The sequence below is a fragment of the Protobothrops mucrosquamatus genome, unplaced genomic scaffold, assembly GCF_001527695.2.
Source record: "Protobothrops mucrosquamatus isolate PMUCROS unplaced genomic scaffold, P.Mucros_1.0 scaffold5274, whole genome shotgun sequence".
In the NCBI taxonomy this organism is placed as follows: Eukaryota; Metazoa; Chordata; class Lepidosauria; order Squamata; family Viperidae; genus Protobothrops; species Protobothrops mucrosquamatus.
In genome coordinates this window covers 25,491-50,001 of record NW_015391140.1, presented here as the reverse complement: position 1 = coordinate 50,001, position 24,511 = coordinate 25,491, and the positions used below count along the sequence as shown (strand labels likewise).

The window sequence follows — 24,511 nt, the reverse complement described above, 5'->3', positions numbered from 1 at the left end:
CGATGGGGTTCAAGTCGCCTCCAGATGTTTTGGGATTGCACCCAAGTCCCAAAGAAGGTTCCTGGCTGAGGAATTCTGGGAGTTGACGTCCACGAGTCATAAAAGAGCCAAGGTTGCCTACCCCTGCCGTAGACTCTCAAAATTTTAAACGTGGCCTCTGGTTATCAAAAGTTCATTCATCTATCTATGTCAGGGGTCTTCAAACTTGGCCCTTGTGGACTTCAACTCCCAGAATTCCTCAGCCAGGCACGCTGGCTGAGGAATTCTGGGAGTTGAAATCCACAACTCATAAAAGGGCTAAGTTTGAAGGCCCCTGGTCTGGATCCAAGCCTGCAGTTTCATCAAAATAGCCGACTGAGGAATTCTGGGGGGTTGAAGTCCACAAGTCATAAAAGGGCCAAGTTTGAAGACCCCTGGTCTATGTGAAGTACAAACGGGCAGTGTACTTATGAGTACTATTACGCCAGAATTGTTCATGTAAGAATGAAACAGTAGATGCTTTTATGATGCAGTATTTCTAACTATATTAATAAGAAATATCCAGCTGANCCTGAATGCGATGAACTAAAGTCTCCTGGGACTTTTTTTTTTTTTTAATCCTGGCTGTGATACAAGAAAAAAACTCTTGATCTCTGCCTCCTGTGAGTTCCGTCTCAACCCAGATCGTCTCTGGGGAAGGACCAGGTTTGATTTCAGAGGTCGTTCTTGCAGAGAGAAAGAGAGAGAGAGAGACAGAGAGAAAGACAGACAGAGAGAGAGAGAGAGAGAGAGAGAGAGAGAGAGAGAGAGACAGAGAGAGAGAGAGAGACAGAGAGAGAGACAGAGAGAGAGATAGAAAGAGAGAGAGAGAAAGACAGAGACAGAGAGAGAGAATAAGAGAGACAGAGAAAGAAAGAGAGAAAAACAGACAGAGAGAAAGAGTGAGAGAAAGAAAGAAAGAGAGGGAGAGACAGAGAGAGACAGAGAGGGAATAAGAGAGACAGAAAAGAAAGAGAAAAAACAGACACACAGAGAGAGACAGAGACACAGAGAGAGAGAGAATAAGAGAGACAGAAAAAGAAATAGAAAAAACAGACATAGAAAGTGAGAGAGAGAAAGAGAGAGACAGAGAGAGAGAGAGAATAAGAGAGACAGAAAGAAAGAGAAAAAAAACAGACAGAGAGAGAAAGAGAGAAAGTGAGAGAAAGAAAGAGAGAGACAGAGACAGAGAGACAGAAAGAGGGACAGAGAGAGAATAAGAGACACAGAAAAAGAAAGAGAAAAAACAGAGACAGAGAGACAGAAAGAAAGAGAAAAAACAGACAGAGAAAGAGAGAAAGAGATAGAAAGTGAGAGACAGAGACAGAGAGAATAAGAGAGACAGAGAAAGAAAGACAGAAAAAACAGACACAGAGAGAAAGAGATAGAAAGAGAGAGAGAGAGAGAGAGAAAGAAAGAGAGAGAGATAGAAAGAGAGAGAGAGAGAGAAACCCTTTCCTCATGCTTTGTTTAGGTTCATTATTATCATTACATATACAATCATGTGAAATCACAACTGCCATTTCTTTGGCAGTTGGTGTTAGGTTTCCTTCACGATTCTTCCCCCAAACCTATCATGTTTTATAATACATCAGAGGACTGGAGGCTAAAACGCATAAGGAACGGCTGCTGGAATTGGGTATGTTTGGGTTAATGAAGAGAAGGACGAGGGGGGACAGGATAGCAGTGTTCCAATATCTCAGGGGCTGCCCCAAAGAAGAGGGAGTCAAGCTATTCTCCAAAGCACCTGAAGGCAGGACAAGAAGCAACGGATGGAAGCTAATCAAGGAGAGAAGCAACCTAGAACTAAGGAGAAACTTCCTGACAGTGAGAACAATTAACTAGTGGAATGACTTGCCTTCAGAAGTTGGGGGTGCTCCAACACTGGNTAATAATAATAATAATAATAATAATAATAATAATAATAATAATAATAAAAAGTCAATATCTGCTTGCAAACAGAGTTGGAAGGGACCTTGGAGGTCTTCTAGTCCAACCCCCTGCTCAGGCAGGAAACCCTGTTCCATTTCACACACGTGATTGTCCAATCTCATCTTAAAATCCTCCATGAATGGAGCAGCCACAACGTCTGGAGGCGAGTCGTTCCACTGATTAAATGTTCTCGTTATCAGGGAATTTCTCCTTAGTTTCCAGGTTGCTTCTCTCCTTGATTTGTGCAAATTGATCTGAACCAGGAACTTCCTCTGCTCCCCTTTCAGAAGTAACCCAGTGTTTTTCCTTGTAGTATTTTTGGTACAATTTGTATGCGATGTTATAGAACGCCGTGACTGTAGCTGTTCTCCCATTTTTCAACTGAGAAGGTCCCCTGTCACCCTTTGTTTAACTCCAAAGGTAGAAATGTTTATCTTAAAAAAGTGAGAGGGATTCATAAATATTTCTGGAGAAAGTCGGAGTTCCAACTTTTAGGTGGTTGGAGGGATAGAAAATTACCAGCAGGTCCGACAACATGACGGATGGACGCAAATAAAGGAGTCCCAATTTCCAAAAATGGAAGTCTTCGGTTGTTGGGAAGTGGTCGGAGCGAAAAGCGTCGAAGCCTTTGTGCCAGTAAAGAGAATAACGTCGACTTCTCGGGATTGGGCTGTTTTGCAGAATTAGAAGAGGCTAGAATCTCAGGGGTAGTCAACCTTGGCTCTTTTATGACTCGTGGACTTCAATTCCCAGAATTCCTGAGCCAGCTTAGCTGGCTCAGGAATTCTGGGAGTTGAAGTCCACGAGTCATAAAAGAGCCAAGGTTGACTACCCCTGGGCTAGATAGCTCTCTGGTGTTTGCAATCTTAAATTTAGCACACGGAGAGTAGTGAGGAAAGAGAAGGAAAGCGAGTGGAGGCATCTGGTTGTTTTTTAACCATGCCAGGCTTAGGAGAAAATCGTGGCCTTTGTATCCTGGATCCGAAATTTCCAAGCAAAATGTAGGAAACGGGGAGCAATTAACGAGAGTTGCATTAAAAAAATATGCCAGGAAATAGGTCAGCGTCCAGGAGCTTGTGTTAACGTCCTGGCATGGCGGTGACTTAATTTTGAGAGTTGTTTCCTGGAAAGGGATCGCATCCCTGTTAGTGCTGAGATCTACAATTTTAACAACTGAAATATAATACAGTTCCATTTAGTACAGGGAGTCCTCGACTTACAACAGTTCATTTAGTATAGGTTCTCCTGCTTGAGCGGGGGGCTGGACTAGAAGACCTCCGAGGTCCCTTCCAGCTCTATTCTATTCTGTTCTACTCTACTCTACTCTACTCTACTCTATTCTATTCTACTCAATTCTATTCTACTCAATTCTATTCTACTCTACTCTACTCTACTCAATTCTATTCCATCTATTCTGTTCTGTTCTGTTCTGTTGGGACCCCAGTATGTTCTACTCTACTCTACTCTACTCTACTCTACTCTACTCTATTCTATTCTATTCTATTCTATTCTATTCTATTCTATTCTATTCTATTCTACTCAATTCTGTTCTACTCTACTCTACTCTATACTCTACTCTACTCTACTCTACTCTACTCAATTCTATTCCATCTATTCTGTTCTGTTCTGTTCTGTTGGGACCCCAGTATGTTCTATTCTATTCTATTCTATTCTATTCAATTCTACTCTACTCTACTCTACTCTACTCTACTCTACTCTACTCTACTCTACTCTACTCTACTCTATACTCTACTCAATTCTATTCCATCTATTCTGTTCTGTTGGGACCCCAGTGTGTTGGACATTAACCTGGACTTGAATGGGTCCAGTGAAGTGAGAATTTAACGAAGTTTCAGTACCAGAAATAATGACTGTTGCACAATGGATTTTTGTCTTGCTTACTTCAGGAGGACAAGAAATGTTTTACGTGCGATTCACGCGATCCGTTCCACGAGACCTTGAATCCGGACAACCACCGTATTGAAAATGTGGTGACCGCTTTTGCTCCCAATCGCCTGAAGCTGTGGTGGCAATCAGAAAACGGTAGGCTGCACCGGGATGGGATGTGAAGATCTTAGGAGGGATTAAAGAGAGAAAGGGGAAGAAAGAAAGGAAGGAAGGAAAGGAAAGAAAAGAAGAAAAGGAAGGAAGGAAGGAAAGAAAGGAAGGGGATGGGAAAGGGAGGGTTTAAAAAGAAAAGGAAGAAGGAAGGAAGGAAGGAAAGAAGGAAGGAAGGAAGGAGATGGGAAAAAGGAAGGGAGGGATTAAAGAGAGAAAGGGGAAGAAAGAAAGGAAGGAAGGAAAGGAAAGAAGAAAAGGAAGGAAGGAACGAAAGAAAGGAAGGGGATGGGAAAGGGAGGGTTTAAAAAGAAAAGGAAGAAGGAAGGAAGGAAGGAGATGGGAAAATGGAAGGGAGGGATTAAAGAGAAAGGGGAAGAAAGGAAGGAAGGAAAGGAAGGGGATGGGAAAGAGGGAGGGTTTAAAAAGAGAAGAAAGAAGGGAGGGAGGGAGGGAGGAAGGAGATGGGAAAAAGGAAGGGAGGGATTAAAGAGAGAAAGGGGAAGGAAGGAAGGAAAGGAAGGAAAGGAAGGGGATGGGAAAGAGGGAGGGTTTAAAAAGAGAAAGAAGGAGATGGGAAAGAGTAAGGGACAGATTAAAGAGAGAGAAGAAAGAAAGAAAGAAAGAAAGTAAGAAAGAAAGAAAGAAAGAAAGAAAGAAAGAAAGAAAGAAAGAAAGAAAGAAAGAAAAAAGGAAAGAAAGAGGATTTGGTTCAAAGCCATGCCTGTTTCCCTCTGGGGAATTCAAGAGATGGAATTCGATTTTTAACAAATGTTCTTCTTTACAAGGAAACCTCCTCTTTTTCGTCCTGCAGGAGTAGAAAACGTGACTGTCCAATTGGATCTAGAGGCGGAATTCCATTTTACCCACCTCATTATGACCTTCAAGGTAAAAAAAAAATCCATAACATTTCCCCCCAGCGGCAAAGAAGAGCCCCATATCCTGGCCCTAGATGCCAGTCAGAGGCTTAACTGGCATTTTTTTCGCATGTAAGATAAGAGGCACTAAAGGATTTTTAAAAACGATTAATCCTGGCATTCAAGAGGGAAGGCAGAGAACAAATTCCAGAGTTTTATGGTGCAATTTAATTGGCCTGTTCTGCATTTTTAAGATAAGAACTGCTTTGAATGAATCTCCAAACCCTCAGAAAATTGAGAAAGATTGAGTGTTTCTTCTGCATCTCTTGTTTTCCCGCAGCTTGGGTTGTTTTGGGGAAGTTCTGATCCCTGACTTTTTGTTGCTGCAGAAGTGAGAATTGTGTGGGCTTTTGAAGGCCATCACATTTGCTCGGCATTAATTCCTAAGGCTGGTGTCCAGGTTTGCCAAACTTCCACAATGCAGTTATTTAAGACAACAAGACATATTGACTTTTAAATTCCTTCCCTTTTGGCAATGGAAATAACCTTTGGGGGCGGAGAAGAAAACATCTGTATACAAAATGTTGTTTTCCCCTTCCACAGATGTCCTGGCAGAGCAGATGCACCCTAGGATTTAAAATAACGCTTTTTTTTTTTAAAGAAGGTGCAAGAGGTTGCATCCTCTTAGGATTTTCACTCAGAGAAAAACATACTACTAATTGCAATTGTTGAAGCATGACTTAAAGGAAGATTCAGAAACGTAACTTTTTTTTACAGTTCACAACAGGGTGTGTTCTAATTCCCCTTTAGGCATGAAAGCCAGCTGGGTGTCTTTGGGCCAATCACTAGGTGTCTGTGAGTTCTAGTCCCACCTTGGGCATGAAAGCTGGCTGGGTGGCTTTGGGCCAATCACTAGGTATCTGTGAATTTTAGTCTCACTTTAGGCATGAAAGCCAGCTGGGTGTCTTTGAGCCAGTCACCAGGTGTTTGTGAGTTCTAGTCCCACCTTAGGCTTGAAAGCCAGGTGGGTAACTTTAGCCAATCACTAGGAGTCTGTGAATTCTAGTCCCACCTTAGGCATGAAAGCCAGCTGGATGACTTTGGGCCAATCACTGGGTGACTTTGGGCCAATCACCAGGTGTCTGAGTTCTAGTCCCACCTTAGGCTTGAAAGCCAGGTGGGTAACTTTAGCCAATCACTAGGAGTCTGTGAATTCTAGTCCCACCTTAGGCATGAAAGCCAGCTGGATGACTTTGGGCCAATCACTGGGTGACTTTGGGCCAATCACCAGGAATCTGTGAGTTCTAGTCCCACCTTAGGCTTGAAAGCCGGCTGGGTAACTTTAGCCAATCACTAGGAGTCTGTGAGTTCTAGTCCCACCTTAGGCATGAAAACCAGCTGGGTGACTTTGGGCCAATCACTAAGAGTCTGTGAGTTCTAGTCCCACCTTAGGCATGAAAGCCGGCTGGGTGTTTTTGGGCCAATCACCAGGTGTCTGTGAGTTCTAGTCCCACCTTAGGCATGAAAGCCAGCTGGGTGACTTTGGGCCAATCACCAGGAGTCTGTGAGTTCTAGTCCCACCTTAGGCTTGAAAGCCGGGTGAGTAACTTTGGGTCAATCACTAGGAGTTTGTGAGTTCTAGTCCCACCTTAGGCATGAAAGCCATCTGTGCGACTTTGGATCAGCCCCATTCCCTGGGATAAAAATAAATACTAAAGTAAAATAAAAATATGTGTGAGGACATGGATTTTTAAAAAAAAACCAGAAAAGAGAGTAAGAAAGGAAAATTTAACTTTCCAATATCGACAGAAAGGCAAACGATTTTGCAACTCCGAGCGACCTAAAACCAACTCCTCTCGGTTGCATTTGTTTTTAGACCTTCCGTCCTTCTGCCATGTTAATTGAAAGATCATCCGATTTCGGCAAAACGTGGCAAGTCTACCGTTATTTTGCCTACGACTGTGAGAATTCGTTCCCGGGCGTCTCCACCGGACCCATGAAGAAAGTCGACGACATTATTTGTGATTCCCGCTATTCCGACATTGAACCTTCCACCGAGGGAGAGGTTGGTCATCTATATATGTTTAAAGACCTTACCGGTTGTCCTCAACCTATGACCACATTTGAGCCCAATATTTCTGTCGTTAAGTGAGACATTTGTTAAGTGTGTTTTGCTCCATTTTACGACAGGGGTCCACAACCCCTGAGTCGTGGCCCGGTACTAGGCCTGTGGCCCATTTGGAACCAGGCCAGAAAAGCAGCAGGCGGGCCCGCTTGTGTGCGCAGTGTCAATGCTGCAAACATTGGATGTTCTTGCTTTGACAACACATGGAGATGCAGCCTTTTTCTTTCTTATGCTTTACTCTTAGAATTAGATGATACTGGGGGAGGTGGAGGAATGTGATGGGAGTTAGTTAGACATAACAATATTGTAATAGTGTGTGAATTCAGGGCTTTTGAAATAAGAGATGATAAGGAATGGCGGGATGGAGAACAGGAGGGAAAGTCTGCATTTCAAACTAATTGGAGACTGTGATTTATGACTGTAAATTAGAGGAGGGAATTGTGCTATGTGTTCAGGGGAGGGGAATTCAGATTTTGGCTTCAACTATGTTAGTGCTGAAGCTATGCTACTCCAATAAATTCTTTAAGGTAAATAATGCCTCAAAGTTCTTTGGAGAGTTTCATCTGTCGGAACCATGACATGACACGCAGCTTCATTTGCACTTGCACAAGTGGCGGACACTCACGTGCCCGTGTGAAGCTCCATTTGTGCAAGCGGCACCCTAACCCTAAACCGCCACTGGCACAAATGGAGCTGTGCGCGCAAGCACACACGCCGGCTGCCCACACACAGCCATTTCCTCTCTCCCGCAGTCCGCAAAGCTGGAAAGATTGGGGACCACTGTTTTACGACCTTTCTCGCTAAGTGAATCAATCCAGGGGATCATTTAGACCCACGGTTGTTAAGTGAATCCGGCTTCTCCATTGACTTTGCTTGTCAGAAGGTCGCAAAAGGAGATCACGTGGAGATCCCGGGACCCTGCAACCGTCATAAATACGAATCATTTGCCAAGCGTCTGAATTTTGATGGATGCTGCAAAGGTCATAACGGTGAAAAACGGTCACGTTTTTCAGTGCCGTTTGAACGGTCACTAAATGAACTGTTATAAGTCGAGGACTGCCTGTATTTGCAAAGTACAGATCTCTCTCATATTGTCGTGTTCCTTTCAGGTCATTTACCGGGTTCTGGATCCTGCTTTTCGAATAGAAGACCCCTACAGCCCACGGATTCAAAGTACGTTCACAATATCCTCTTTTATGTTGCACGTCAAATGCATGCTAGCTTTGCCTTGGTAGGTCAAAATTACTCAATCCTTTTCAGAGGCCGTTAGCACGAATCTCTCCAGTTTAGTGCTGTGAGAATTGCACAACTTGCTTTCTAACGAGGCGAGCATATGGCTGTAATTAAAAAAAAACAAACATCTCAAGACACCCATCTGGTGAACAATACGTTCTCTTCATCGATGGTGGCCAAAACTCAGTAGGCCTCAGTTGAACTTCATGTCAACTCCACAGCTGTATCTTCTTGCTAAAGAATTTTCATTAACACCAACCTGCCTTCCCGCAGAGATCAAAGAAGCTGATAAACAGGGAGCAGGGGTCTTTACGACTTGCTAAAATCTTTTGGGATACCCATCATCCAGAAAGATTAATGGGAGCGTAATTAAGTTTTTCAAAGTCTTGGTAACGTCAACCCTTTTAAAAAAAACCCAGACCTGTTTCATTGCAGCCTTTAATAATAGCGGCTATTAGTTATGTTTAAAAGCACTTAGAGTGAATTATCTTGATTCTTTCAGCTTACTTATTCGTGTAAATCTTTGAGATTATTTTCTTCCTAATTCCCTAGGATTAGTGAAATGAGGGAAGGCCCCTAGTACACTCCCAGGTGTGTTATGGAGAATCTTTGATGAAGCTAAGCAAGTTTCAGTCGGGTGAAATGATTGGAGGGGGTGTCTGGATGAGACATGTGCTTACATCTGTTTGAAGTCTATAAGATGAAAGAAAAACGAACTGTAAATAAAATAAAAGCGCTGAAGGTAGTAAAACAATTACAAGTATGATCCGGTACTTAGTTATAAGCTATCTGATTGTATGCTCAGATTAGTAATTTGCTGACTTTCAAAAACAACAGAAGAAGTGGCATTTGCATGCACTCCTGATGCAAGAACAGGCTTATCTGATTTAAAAAATGTAAGCAATAGCAGGTATAATTTTCAATATATGAAAGCTTTTTTATATACTCCCTATTTACGACCCTGGAATCCCTTCATTGGGGGTAGAGTTGGGACGACTGGAGGGAGCTGAGAGTTTACTGGCCGGATGCCCTTCCTGATGGCTATGTGGAGTTCACAGCATATATTTTTTCACTGTGCCCTACGAGAGAAACATCTGCCTCTACTAAGGATTGAACTCTCAACCTTCCAGGTGGGAGGCGAACGTCTTCACCACTAGGCACAGCCACACTTCTCTGTGCATTAATGATTCACCTGTGGAGATGGTTACCAGCGTCAAATTCCTGGGTGTGCAGCTAACGGGTAGGCTGACTTGGTCGCTCAACAGTGAGAAACTGGTGAAGCGGGCACAGCAGCGCCTGCATTTTCTGCGTCGCATGAGAAAAGCACATCTTCCTTCCCCTGTCCTGACCACTTTCTACAGGGGGACGATCGAGAGCATCCTGTCATACAGCATCACAGTCTGGTTTGGAAGCATCCCTGCTTCAGACAGGAAGGCGGTGCAGAGAGTGGTGAGGACGGCAGAAAAGATCATTGGCAGTTCCCTCCCTCCCATCCAGGACATAGCACAGAAGCGCTGCTTGAGCAGGGTCCATAAGATTATCTGGGACACTACACATCCTCTTCACGACCTGTTTTCCTTGTTCCCTTCTGGGAGGAGGCTTTGTGGTATCCGTAGCAGAACATCCAGATTCAGTCATAGTTTCATTCCATACAGCATTAACCTTGGGAACTCTCAAGCTTCCTCCTTCCGTTATATATTCAAGATGGACAGTATTTAATATTTATTTGTTATGTATATGTAGGGATGTGGGTCTATACATATGTTGTTCATAGTATGTTTAGGTGTGCGTCATGTATGTGTTTCACTTTGAGAGCGGGCAACTAAACTTAATTTTTGATGTGTGCCGTTGTGCCCACGGTAAAAAAATGACAATAAAGGTTATCTTATCTCATCTCATCATCTTATCTTATCTTATCTTATCTTTTCGCTCAATCAGAGAATCAAAGTGACCTGATGCATGATATAATCCGAAAGCTTAGTTGGCTGGAAATCATTAGATAAAATCTGATTCGAATTGTTGCTGTTTAGTCACTAAGCCGTGTCTAACTCTTTGCGATCCCAGGGACCGCGCTGAACCCCCTCATCCTCCAATGGGTTGTCCAAATTCATGTTCTCTAACCATCTCCTCCTCTGCCGTTCCCTTCTCCTTTTGCCTTCCACCTTTCCCAACATCTGCATCTCCTCCATGGAGTCCTCTTTTCTCCTTTGGTGGCCAAAGTCTTTGAGCTTCAGCTGCGGGATCCGTCCTTCCCAAGGACGGTCAAGGTTGCTTTTCTTTAGGACCGACTGATTTGATCTCCTTGCGGTGATTCGAAAAGTAGGATTGCTTTAAAAAGGAAGAGGGGACAGTTTTCATATGTTCCATCCACAAAATGTCCCCAGCTAATGCAACATCAGAAGGGATTGGCAACCTTTTGGCAAAAGAATTCACTCTGTAACCGGGTAGTTAAGGGCTTCAGAGAACATACTCAAGCTAAGAATAGATCTCTCTTGTATTTTGAAGTGGCTTTGTACTTGTTCTCCATTGTCTCGTAGATTGGAGTAACTGGTGCCCTTTGAGTCAAATTAGAATTCTTTACCAATGATACACAGGCAGTCCTGTGTCCTCCATAACAGATGAAGAAGAAAACAATAAACAAAGCAAGACAGCCATTCCATATGTTGCAGGAATTGCCTTTGTAACTTCGAACGGAACTGTTGTAAATTGAGGACTTGACTGTACCATTTTGGGGCTCTTAAGGCAGCAAAATAGAAAGGCCTCCCCTTATTCTAAAACCAAACTGGCTATCATTAATTAATCTGTAGTATCTATTTACATGTGAAATAGGGGCAGGATCCTGACTTCCAATTTGGGACCGTCGGTTATGGCTGTAGTCACGTCTGTCGGTTGTAAATGTTCTTAGGAAGATTCGTGTACACACGTTTTCTTGTTTTTGTTTTGTTTCTTCTTTTTTTTAGATATGTTAAAGATTACAAATTTAAAAATCCAATTTGCCAAACTGCACACCCTGGGAGACAATCTTCTGGATTCAAGGATGGAGATCAGAGAAAAGTATTACTATGCTATTTACGACATGGTGGTCCGCGGGAACTGCTTCTGTTATGGACACGCCAGTGAATGCGCCCCGGTGCATGGCTATGAAGAAGAGGTGGAAGGAATGGTAAATGTCCACCTTGCTTTCCTGTTGCCATTTCATTGTCATTCTGACCCTGACGTTGAAAAGCATCGCCCTTGATTGACAACAGAAAACACGTTTCATCTAAAATGGAATCTGAGGGGGGTCCTTGATGCTCTCGGAACGTGGCTGGTTTTTTTTTGCAGACGTTTCATTACCCAATTAGGTAGCATCATCAGTGCTAGAAGGGAGAAGGGTTTGTGGAGAGGAGGAGGAGGAGCAGGAGGACTGTGGGGTCCTTGGTGCTCTCGGAGCTTGGTTGTTCTCTTGCAGACATTTCATTACCCAACTAGGTCACATCATCAGTGCTAGAAGGGTTTGTGGAGAGGAGGAGGAGGAGGAGGAGGAGGAGGAGGTGGAGGACGACGACTGTGGGGTCCTTGGTGCTCTCTGAGCTTTGTTGTTTTCTTGCAGATGTTTCAATACCCAACTAGGTCACATCATCAGTGCTAGAAGGGTTTGTGGAGAGGAGGAGGAGGAGGAGGAGGAGGACTGTGGGGTCCTTGGTGCTCTCTGAGCTTGCTTGTTTTCTTGCAGACATTTCATTACCCAACTAGGTCACATCATCAGTGCTAGAAGGGTTTGTGGAGAGGAGGAGGAGGAGAAGGAGGACTATGGGGTCCTTGGTGCTGTCTTGCAGTTGTTTTCTTGCAACAAACTGTCATCACCATTCCATTCCAAGATCAAGAATCACATTCCCTATTCCATAGTGGACTTCAACTCCCAGAATTCTCCAGCCCAGGGGGCTTCTGGGGGTTGAAGTGCACACATCTTAAAGTTGCTGAGGTTGAGAAAACCGACATGGGAATGCTCCGCTTGTGTTCCTTGTTTGCAAAAGGGGAGGGAATTGCTTATCTTGGTAAATATGTCATTTGCTCTGAACTTGTACCTTGCGGTTTCATTTTGTGAAAGGTCCACGGCCACTGCATGTGTCGGCACAACACCAAAGGCTTAAACTGTGAGCAGTGCTTGGATTTTTACCATGATTTGCCATGGCGTCCCGCCGAAGGCCGTAACAGCAACGCCTGCAAAAGTAAGCCTAACTGTGTTAATCACTGCTTAGTGGACTTCAGAGATCTCTGAGGTATGGACTTCAATCCCCAGAATTTCCCAGCCTGCCCAGTAGGCTGGGGGAATTCTAGGAATCGAAGTTCACATGTCTTAAAGTTGCCAAGATTGCGAAACACTGGTCTATGCCACTGAACTTGATCTCGGCTGCGCAAATCTGTCCTTTTAGGAATAGTCCAAGGCAGTGGTGAGATTCAGCCGGTTCGCACCGGTTTTGCAGAACCGGTAGCTAAATTTTGCTGAATTCGGAGAACCAGCTGAATGCACACTGCTTCCTGAAGTCCGTTCTAGGCCTCAGAGGCCTGGAGGAGGCCTCCCCAGCCTAGAACAGCCCACCAGAAGTGCGTGGATGCCACTTCCAGAAGTCTGTTCTAGGCCTCGGAGGCCTGGAGGAGGCCTTCCCAGCCTAGAACAGCCCACCGGAAGTGCGTGGATGCCACTTCCGGAAGTCCGTTCTAGGCCTTGGAGGCCTGGAGGAGGCCTTCCCAGCCTAGAACAGCCCACCGGAAGTGCGTGGGTGCCACTTCCGGAAATCCGTTCTAGGCCTCGGAGGCCTGGAGGAGGCCTCCCCAGCCTAGAACGGCCAACCGGAAGTGCGTGGATGCCACTTCCGGAAGTCCATTCTAGGCCTCGGAGACACAGGCCTGCATCCAATAACAGAACCGGTTGTTCAGGTATTTGAATCCCACCACTGGTCCAAGGGATGCAAATTAATTCGGCTAGAAATGTTCTATCACGAGCATTCTGTTTTTGAAGAGCAGAAGATAGAAAGTAGAATTGGTCAATTTGGGGAAATCAAAGACTAGAAAGATTTAGAAATCAAAATTACAGGAGGGCTGGATTTTGTGCTAATATTTGAGAATGGGACCTTATCTTTCCCCCTGGCCTGGTGTTGCGTGCTTTTTCTAAGAGAAGTGTGTCCATTTGTGTGAGTGGCGGGCACTCGCGTGTGCACAAAGCTCCATTTGTGCAAGTGGCAGATTAGGGTTAGGGTGCCACTCGCACAAATGGAGCTTCACGCACGCGGACAAGTGTCCGCTGCTTGTGCAAATGGAGCTTGTGCACACAAGCGCGGGTGCGTGCCGGCCACTTTTGTGGACCCAGTTCCAAATGGGCCATGACCTAATATCGGGCTACGGGCCAGGGGTCGGGGAACCCTGTTGAAAGAGATTAGGGACTGTCCTTTGTCATGCTAGGCCAGGGGTAGGCAACCTTGGCTCTTTTATGACCTGTGGACTTCAACTCCCAGAATTCCTCAGCCTGCCATGCTGAGGGGAAAGGGAGAGGTTTCCAAGCTGAGCCATGCTGGTTCAGGAATTCTGGGAGTTGAAGTCCACGAGTCATAAAAGAGCCAAGGTTGCCTACCCCTGTGCTAGGCTATCGCTTTTTACTTATTTATTTAATTTACCAAACTTATTTTTTCCCTTATTCTCTTAAGAGTGCAATTGCAACGAGCATTCCGTGCAGTGCCATTTTGATATGGCTGTTTACGTAGCGACCGGAAACACCAGCGGTGGGGTGTGTGACGATTGTCAACATAACACGGTGGGGCACAATTGTGAGCAGTGCAAGCCCTTCTACTTCCAACATCCGGAGAGGGATGTCCGCGATCCGCATATTTGTGAACGTGAGTCCAGCGTCTTTTTCTCAGGAAATGCATGCAGTCCTTGACTTGCAACCATTTATTTAGTGACCGTTCAAAGTTACAACGGCACTAAAAAAAATGACTTAGGACCGTTTTTCACACTCACAATTGTTGCGGCATCCCCTGTGGTCACGGGATCCAAATTCAGACATTTGGCAACTGGCATTTATTTTAGGGGGTCATGTGGTCCACTTTTTGTGACCTTCTGCCAGGTCAAGTCAATGGGGAAGCCAGATTCATTTAACGACCGTGTTAATAACTTAACAGTCGCAGTGATTCACTTAACAACTGTGGCAAGAAAGGTCGTAAAATGGGGCAAAACTCCCTTAACCACTGTCTCGCTTTCCTTCTACCAAATCCAGGGGTAGGCAACCTTGGCTCTTTTATGACTCGTGGACTTCAACTCCCAGAATTCTTGAGCCAGCCGTGCTGAGGGGAAAGGGAGAGGTTTCCAAGCTGAGCCAGGGTGGCTCAGGAATTCTGGGAGCTGAAGTCCACGAGTCATAAAAGAGTCAAGGTTGCCTACCCCTGAATCTATGTATACACCAGATTAGCTGAAATCTACAAATGGAATATTTTATAGAATTATTCCATCATTTAGAAATGGAGTATGTTTATCCTCCATTTGCACTGTTCCCCCCCAAATTCTGCGGGAGATTCACAATCGCTGAGTAATGCACACAATGATTTGTTCGATTGTGCAACTAGTCTTGACTTGACTTACAACACTTGACTTACAACAGTTCGTTTAGTGACCGTTCAAAGTTACAACGGCACTGAAAAAAGCAACTTACGAGCGGTTCTCACACTTACGACTGTTGCAGCCTTCCTGCGGTCATGTGATCAAAATTTGGCTGCCTGGCAACTGACTCATATTTATGACTGTTGCATTGTCCGAGGGTCATGTGATCCTCTTTTTGCGACCTTCCCAGCCGGATTCCCACAAGCAAAGTCAATAGAGGATGCCAGATTTACTTAACAACGGCATGATTCGCTTAACGACGGCAGTGATGCGCTTAACAACCATGGCAAGAAAAGTCATAAAATGGGGCAAAACTCACTTAACACATCTGCCTTGCTACACAATGGAAATTTGGGGCATAGTTGTGGAGAACTATTTGTAGTGAATTAAATAAGGAAATCCTATTTGTCATTCTGAGTTAATGAGATGTATAAATTAAAAGAAAGGGAGAACACTAAGTGATAAAAGATGATTTTAATACTCACACCTGCTTTCCCTGTGCTGATATCCATTCCTTAATTTTGGACTCCGTTGTGGTCGTAAGTTGAGGAACTACCCGTATGTCTTCGTACGGCGGTGTCGATGCAATTAGAAAATGTGTTTCTTCGTTTAGCGTGTAACTGTGACCCCGTCGGCTCTCAAAATGGCGGAATTTGCGATCGTTACACCGACTACTCGGCCGGCCTCATCGCGGGACAGTGTCGCTGCAAATTCTTTGTGGAAGGGGAACGTTGTGACACCTGCAAAGAAGGATTTTACGGATTAAGCATAGACGACCCTCACGGCTGTCAGTGTAAGTCTAACCTCGCTGTGTTTGACGTTCGGTAAACTTTTGAAAAAAGCCTGACGTTTTCTGCCATGATGTTATTTCGTTTTGCTGATATAAAGACCCAGACCCCAATTGGATGGTGTCGCTTGAGAAATGGTTAAGATGGGATGGGTTGTTTGTTTTTTCCCCCTGAAGTTGCAGTTGTGCCTATTTTATTCATTTATCAAATTTCGCGCATCACGCCTAGGGGACACCCTTGTGTACACGACATTTTAGAGTGGACTTGTTCAATTTCTTTCTGAAGCAGTAGTTATCTCTAATTCTATTCCTTGTGGAAAGACTATGAAAATATTCCTGTGCGACTAGATGGAGCTGAGAATTTACTAACCGGATGCCCTTCCTGACGCCTGTGCAGATGCCTGTATTTAGCTGTGATGAGCTTCCCAGTGTATTATTCAGTTGTATATTTCAAAGTATCAGACCAACAACAGTTTGCACGAACTTTGGATACACTTCTGTATTTGATGCTTTTAATTTCAGCTTGTCTAGATTGCATTGACAGCACATTACTACGGATTGTAATTTTGGTCCTATGGTTCGCTATCTTGGTCTACAGTTAAATACACATAAGGAAACATAAGCCCAACTCAGAAAACGGAAACCACAAAGGGAAAGAGAGGAAAGCAATTTGTCATTGAGAAAAATGAGTGACGGTGTTGAGATAAATATTTGTTGCAAGTTTTGTACACCCAACGTTAATCAAAACACACTAATTCCTGATTTATTTACTTGCTCTTCCTTATGTAGCTTGTGCTTGCAATCCGTTGGGCACGCATCCGGGAGGGAATCCTTGTGACTCCGAGACAGGAAACTGCTACTGTAAACGTCTGGTTACCGGAAAGCAGTGCGATCAATGTCTGGTACGTTCTCCAGCTTATAAAATAATATATAGATCGAAAGAAGGAAAAGACAGAAATCTTTTAGAGTAATTTTATTTCAAAGATCCAAGTACAGGTAGTCCTCGACTCGTTTAGTGACCGTCCCAAGTTACAACGGTACTGAGAAAAGTGACGTATGACTGTTTTTCACATGACTTTCGCAGCATCCCCGTGCTCACACGATCAAAATTCGGATGCTTGATAACTGACTCACATTTATGACGACTACAGTGTCCCGGGGTCACCTGATCCCCTTTTGCGACCAAAGTCAATGGGGGAAGCCAGATTCACTTAACAACCGGGTTACTAATTTAACAACCGCAGGGATTCGCATAACAACCATGACAAGAAAGGTCGTAAAACGGGGCAAAACTCACTTTAACAAATGTCTTGCTTAGCGACAGAAATTTGGGGCTAAACTGCGGCCGTAAGTCGAGGACTACCTGCAATTAATCTCAATGGCGTGCCACAGAAGTTAATGTAGATAGGTGGTCCTCGGCTTACGACTGCAACTGAGGCCTGAATTTCTGTTGCTAAGGAAGGCAGTTGTTCTGAGTGGCACCCAACGTGACAATCTTTTATTCCCACAGTTGTTAAGCAAATCACTGCAGAAAGAGTCTACATTTAGGCAAGAAAAAACAAATGTATGGTATAGTATAGGGAGTACTTGGCTCAATAGTAGCAACTGTGGGAGGGATCTCGGAATCCTAGTGGACAATCCCTTAAATAGGAGCCAGCCGTGTGCTGCAGCTGCCAAAAAAGCCAACACAGTGCTGGGCTGCATTAACAGAGGGATAGAATCAAGATCACGTGAAGTGTTAATACCACTTTACAAGGCCTTGGTAAGGCCACACTTGGAATACGGAATCCAGTTTTGGTCGCCACCATGTAAAAAGGATGCTGAGACTCTTGAAAGAGTACAGAGAAGAGCAACAAAGATGATTAGGGGACTGGAGGCTAAAACATATAAGGAATGGTTGCTGGAATTGGGTATGTCTAGTTTAACGAAGAGAAGGACGAGGGGGGACGTGATAGCAGTCTTCCAGTATCTCAGGGGCTGCCCCAAAGAAGAGGGAGTCAAGCTATTCTCCAAAGCGCCTGAAGGCAGGACAAGAAGCAACAGATGTAAACTAATCAAGAAGAGAAGCAACCTAGAACTAAGGAGAAATTTCCTGACAGTTAGAACAATTAACCAGTGGAACAACCTGCCTCCAGAAGCTGTGAATGCTCCAACACTGGAAGTTTTTAAGAAGAGACTGGACAGCCATAGGGTTTCCTGCCTGAGCAGGGGGGTGGACTAGATGACCTCCAAGGTCCCTTTCAACTTTATTATTATTATTGTTGTTGTTGTTGTTGTTGTTATCATCGTTGTCGTCATCGTCATCACGCGGTCATTGAGCAAATCCCGATTCCCCCATTGACCCTGCTTGTCAGAAGCAGCAGGAAATTGCAAATGATGACCACACGATTCGCTTCATGACAGCAACCGGAAGTGCTGGAACTGCTGTTGCTAAACAGTTGGGTCACATGACCTCGTGCTTTACGACCATGTCGCCTAGTGATGCAAATTCCGTTTCCAATGACCGTTGTTGAGCAAGGACGACATGTACGGATCAACCACGGAAGAATAGCAGTTGTAGAAGAAAGGGATGGATGGTCATGAGAATCAGAAAAGCAATCTTACTACAGGTGGTCCTCAACGACGACAACTGAGCCCATAATTTATGTTGTTAAGTGAGAAATTTGTGAAGTGAGTTTTGCCCCATTTTTACAACTTTTCTCGCTACGAGAAAAGTGCTAGAGTGGTCATAAGTGTGAAAAGTGACTATAAGTCATTTTTTTCAGTTGCATTGTAACTTCAAGTGTTACAAACTGTTGTAAGTCAAGTACTACCTGTAGTCCAGATTCATCCTGGCGACGTTTGTCCTTTGTCCTGCCTGTGATCCCGGGCTGTGACTCTGTGCATGTTCTTGTATCTGTAACGTCCCAAATCTTCCCTTGCAGCCTGAAAACTGGGGACTGAGCAACGATATGGATGGGTGTCGCCCCTGTGATTGTGACCAAGGTGGTTCACTGAACAATAAGTAAGTTAAATTCCTACTGTCGTACCTATAAACTTTCTAAATGCACCTTCCTAAGTGGGTATGGTTCAGGAGAGAACCACCTTCTAGAGCAGGGGTCCTCAAGCTTTCTGGGTTGGCGGCCCGGGGCAGGATGTGTGTGTGGAGGCACACACGAGTGAATGGGCCACGCACACATGAACAGGGCCTTGATTGCGCATGCACCACAAACAGGGCCACAAGCGCCCGTACGATGCTCAGGTGACGCTAGTGCCCGCGCAGTGCCGCAACGCTAACAAGAGTGGCCATGTTGCACTTGCAGCAACGATAGTGCCGGCATGATGCCGTAACGCTAGCGTGAGTGGGGGGGATGCACTTGTGTCAACGCTAGCGCCCCCACGGCACTTACGGCATTGTTAGTGCCCGCACGACACCACGACACTAGCTCGAGTGGGGGGGGTACGCTTGTGGCAACGCTAGCGCCCGCCTGACGCTCACAACATTGCTAGCGCTCATGCGACGCTAGCATGAGTGTGGGGGGGGGTGCCAGCCCAGTGGCCAACAGTCCACGGCCTGGTAGTGGGCCACGGACCACAGATTGGTGACCCCTGTTCTAGAGTTTTTTTAGAATATTCTATTCCCGGGTTGATAAATGTTGAAAACTTCTAAATTAAAGGCACGAAAAAAATTCTTAAGTAAATCTAGTGGATATCAACACATTCTCTGTACTTCTCCAGACCTTGTTCATGATCTCTGCTCTGTTATGTCCATACGTCAATTCGTTCCTTGCTTTTTATTATTTAAACTTTTCACCTCCTTCTTTTTGAGGATCTCAACCCCATCCAACCTTGACTTTCCTGACCTTTCCTCTTGATCCAGTCACCCTTCCTTCCTAAATACATTTAAATTTTAATTTCCGTCTCCTTTGCCAGCACGGCTGTTAGCTTTTTTGCTCGAGTGGACAAAAAATTTATCTCGCTGGATTTTGCTTCAAAGAATTGCCAACTGGGGAAAACCAGAAAGCAACAGCAGTCTTTCCTTGTAGTATTTTAGGTATAGCCTGTTCTAGTTTTTTTCCTAATAGGCCCAGCTACTTGTTTGTACTTAATAAAGTACAGGTAGCCATTGACTCATGACCACAATTGAACCGAACATTTCTGTGACTAAGTGAGACACGTATTAAGTGAATTTTGCCCCTTTTTATGACATATTTTGGCCACAGTTGTTAAGTGAATCACGGCAGTTATTAAATTAGCAACGTGGTTGTTCAACAAATCTGATTTCCCCATTGACTTTGCTTGTCAGAAGGACGCATAAGGGGATCACATGACTCCGTCATAAATATGAGTCAGTTGCCAAGCATCCAAAATTTTGATCACGTGATCATGGGGATGCTGCAACTGTTTGTAAGTCTGAAAAACGGTCATAAATCACTTTTTTCAGCGCTGTTGTAACCACCGGCATTGACAAATTCACCATCGGTCAATTGCAACAGGCAGCTTGGCTCAAAACAGCTCACGCAGATCTCTAAGCACCATCAAACAACATCTGCCCATCCCAGTTTTTTGTGGAAGACTCGATAGGTGGATAAAAAATGCCAAATCCCAGTCTGAACATCTGGCTGACTGTGCGACGAACCATGACAATAATAGCTTATGAAATTTATATGCCGCCCAGTTCCTCGCAACTCCGGGCAAGTTGTTATGGCTATTCCATAATCCGATTACTTCAGCAAAACTCTTTGCTGCATTTTAGACTTACTGTCTCAGCTCTCTGAGGAAATTAAGCTTGACCCAGCTCTTATTTTTATTCTGATCTTTTTTTTCCTAAGTTGATTCTCACGCAGGCAGTAGCTACTCTCAACAGTCCTGTTAAAATTGCGCAGTGGGACCAGGGAGCTGGCTAATCTTTGGACATCCTGATGTCTTCATTGCAAAACCATCTGTAAATGGGTGTCATTCGCGAAGAGAACTTGACCTAACAAGAGTTCCCGTTTCCTCTCCCAAGAAAATGATCTCACTCATCCGGACGTTTCAGATTAAAACCGTCAGCTGTCCAGATCCCTGTTTTTACAGCCTTGATTTCTGGTTAGGCAGCCATTGTCTGAAGAGATGAATGTGCTTCCCCCTATAAACCGTAGGGCCACCGCACAGCATCTGAGCACATAGCTGCACCCAAAAGCTAAGTTGTGGTTTTGAAGGAAGGAAAACAACCTGGGAACCATAAAGAAAGGCTGGAATTAGGGTGCCCAGTAAAGGAAACATCTGAAGTTTGACGAAATCTATCTGGGATTGTAATAATGCCATAAGAAAGGAGACTTTCTCCCTGCTTCCATGTATATTATTATTATTATTATGGATCATCGCACAGTCAGCCAGATGTTCAGACTGGATTTGGCATTTTTGTCTACCTATCGAGTCCTTCCCAAGGACCTGGGATAGGCAGATGTAGATGTTTGATGGTATTACAGATATCGTTGCAGGATGGAGGCAGTTCCTAGTAAGGCTGCCTTTTGCAATTGACTAAGGGCGAATTTGTCAATGCTGATAGCGTTCAAGTGTTGCTCCAGTTGTTTTGGGATTGCACCCAAGGCGCCTATTACTATTGGTACTACCCTTGCTTGCCTTTGCCACAGTCTTTCTATTTCTATTTGTAGGTCTTTGTATTTTGTTAACTTCTCCAGTTCTTTCTCATCTATTCTGCTGTCTCCAGGCACTGCCACGTCCACTATCCAGACTTTTTTGTCTTTCTTATCGACAATTGTTAAGTCTGGGGTGTTATGTGGCAGGTGCTTGTCTGTTTGAATTCTGAAGTCCCAGAGCAGTTTAATTTTATCATTTTCTATGACTTTCTCTATTATTATTATTATTATTATTATTATTATTATTATTATTATTATTATTATTATTATTATTATTATTATTATTATTATTATTATTATTATTATTATTATTATTATTATTCCTGAGTTTTGAATTGGATGGCTTGCAAGTCACTTATCTGATCAGCACCTAAGCATCTGTATTGGGATATCTGCCTAGGAAGCAATAGCTAAAATGCACAATTCACGATGGTTGCGTGGCTGTGTTGATTGACAGATCAGTGAAACCTGTTTCAAATTTTTCTTTCATTATGCAGAAATATCCGTGCGTTTGAGTCATAGAGTCTTGTGCTTGTCAGTCTTAGGATGTCTTGAATTTCTTGTGTGTGTGTGTGTGTGTGTACAATGGAAAGAGGCATATAAAATGTCCCGAAGATGTCCGATAGAAACTCATTTTGGTTTTGATCGGTAGATGAGTGAAACTCGTTGCAAATTTTTTCTTTAATTACACATAAATATCTATGATTGGGTTATAAACATGGGTGGCTGTCTCTGCTCTTAGATATCTTGAATTTATTTATTTATTTGTTTGTTTATTTATTGGTGTGCAGAGGAAAGAGGCATATAAAATGTCCTGAAGATGATGTCTGATAGAAACTCATTTGGGTTGATTGACAGATGAGTGAAACTTGTTGCAAACTTTTCTATAATTATGCAGAAATATCTATGATTGGGTTATATTTGTGGCTGTCTCTACTCTTAGATATCTTGAATTTATCTATCTGTCTATCTATCTATCTATCTATCTATCTATCTATCTATCTATCTATCTATCTATCTATCTATCTATCCATGTATTTCTCGGTCATCTACATCTATCTCTACCATCCATCTATATCTACCATCTATCTATCTATATCTATCGATCATCTCCATCCATCCATCCATCCATGTATTTATCTGTCATCTATCTATCTATCTATCTATCTATCTATCTATCTATCTATCCATGTATTTCTCGTTCATCTACATCTATCTCTACCATCCATCTATATCTACCATCTATCTATCTATATCTATCTATCATCTCCATCCATCCATCCATCCATCCATCCATCCATGTATTTATCTGTCATCTATCTATCTATCTATCTATCTATCTATCTATCTATCTATCTATCTATCTATCTATCTATCTATCTATCTATCAATATCTATTATCTATCTATCTATTATCTATCAATATCTATTATCTATCTATTATCAATCAATCTTTCTATCTATCTATTATCTATCTATCACTCAATCTATTATCTATCTATCACTCTATTATCTATCTATCTATTATCTATCAATCTATTATCTATCAATCTATCTGTCTGTCTGTCTGTCTGTCTGTCTATCTATTGGTATGCAGAGGAAAGAGGCATATGAAACGTCCCGCAGACGTCCAATAGAAACCCATTTTGTTTTTCAGCTGCTCCAGTGAAACTGGCCAATGCCAGTGCAGGCCGCATCTGATTGGCCGCCAGTGCCAGGAAGTGGAACCCGGATATTTTTTCATATCTTTAGATCATTATGTCTATGAAGCGGAGGACGCCAGCTTTGGCCCCGTGAGTCTCAACTTTAGCTAAGCGATCAAAAACACATAACTTCTACGAGTCCTTTTAGCCCGCTCCTCAAAACGTATATGCACAAACACACAGGCTTATATGTACATTGATGTGTGCCTTTCATCAGTCAGGAAATATTTGGTTTCTTCTATTTTTTGTTTCTGATTAGAATAGTGATTTAGTAGCACTTTTGATGTTTTGTCCGCTTTACAGTAAAGGTATAGGTACAATATTGTTTCATTTCAAATCTGATCAGAAATAGTTTGTCTCCCTCCCCCTTTTTTTTACAACTTGTAGTTCCTGATTCAGGGTAGAGTCAGAGCAACTGGGTGTAGCCGAGAGTTTACTGACTGGATGCCCTTCCTGACACCTACATGGAGTTCACAGCAGATGTTTCCTCTCCACCCCGGGAGAGAAACATCTGCTGTTACCTAGGATTGAACTCTCAACTCTCAATAAAAAGTTTGTCTAAATGTAGGAAAACATACAAAGACCATTTCTCAACTAAGAGAAACAATCTATATACATGCATGTGAGCTGAATCTGCTCCTAGTCATCTTTTGTAAACATCAGTAAGAGTATGAATGTGACGTCTGGGATTAAAAGTCCCAAAACATCTGGAGAAAACTGCGGGAATACTGTCCTCATAGTATTTTTTTTTAATCTACATTTTCCATGGCACGTATGTGCATTATCTTAAAAGAGAAGAATATAATTTGCTTCTGTGCTTTTAAAAAAAAAAATGATTAAGTCTCAGCAAAAGATAAAATATTAAAAAAAAACCAAAAGAAAGGCAGCTAGGGAAAACAGATAAAAAAAGCAAAATTGGGGAAGCAGAAAGAATGTAAAAGAGGAAAAAAGAATAAGTTCAACTTTTTCTGGTATAGATACTGATATAAAATGCATTAACCTCTTATTCTAAAATCAATAATAATACCCAATATTTATTTTATTATTTTATTTTGTTTTATTTTATTATTTTATTTATTTTTTTCTTTTCTTTTATTATTTTATTATTTTGTTTTATTTATTTATTATTTATTTTATTATTTTATTTTGTTTTCTTTGTTTTATTTTTTCTTTATTTTATTATTTTATTATATTATTTTATTTATTTTATTTTTCTTTCTTTTTTTCTTTATTTTATTTTATTTTATTTATTTTATTTTTTCTTTATTTTATTTTATTATTTTATTGTTTTCTTTATTATTTTCTTTATTTTTTTTAATTTTATTTTATTATTTTATTTTGTTTATTATTTTTTATTTATTATTTTGGTTTTTATTTTTTTATTTTATTTTATTTTATTTATTTTATTTATTTTATTATTTTATTTTATTATTTTATTGTTTTATTATTTTATTATTTTTATTATTTTATTATTTTATTTTATATTTTATTTTATTTTATTTTTTTATTTTATTTTATTTTATTTTATTTTATTTTATTTTTTT

The 24,511-nt window shown here is 42.5% G+C and overlaps 1 protein-coding gene across 1 annotated transcript in view; it reads left to right on the top strand.

The window, feature by feature from the left end:
• Positions 1-2,026: 2,026 nt before the first annotated feature.
• LOC107299685 (laminin subunit beta-1) overlaps positions 2,027-24,511 on the top strand; it is a gene marked incomplete at both ends in the record, with an annotated part of 47,680 nt that continues 25,195 nt past the window's right edge. The window contains 12 exons of the mRNA XM_015829032.1: positions 2,027-2,052; positions 3,852-3,993; positions 4,823-4,896; positions 6,742-6,930; positions 8,100-8,163; positions 11,184-11,386; positions 12,314-12,434; positions 13,908-14,096; positions 15,470-15,649; positions 16,433-16,545; positions 18,568-18,647; positions 22,922-23,057. Of these exons, the coding sequence (XP_015684518.1) occupies positions 2,027-2,052; positions 3,852-3,993; positions 4,823-4,896; positions 6,742-6,930; positions 8,100-8,163; positions 11,184-11,386; positions 12,314-12,434; positions 13,908-14,096; positions 15,470-15,649; positions 16,433-16,545; positions 18,568-18,647; positions 22,922-23,057 (1,517 nt within the window). The remainder of the gene's footprint in view (positions 2,053-3,851; positions 3,994-4,822; positions 4,897-6,741; positions 6,931-8,099; positions 8,164-11,183; positions 11,387-12,313; positions 12,435-13,907; positions 14,097-15,469; positions 15,650-16,432; positions 16,546-18,567; positions 18,648-22,921; positions 23,058-24,511) is intronic.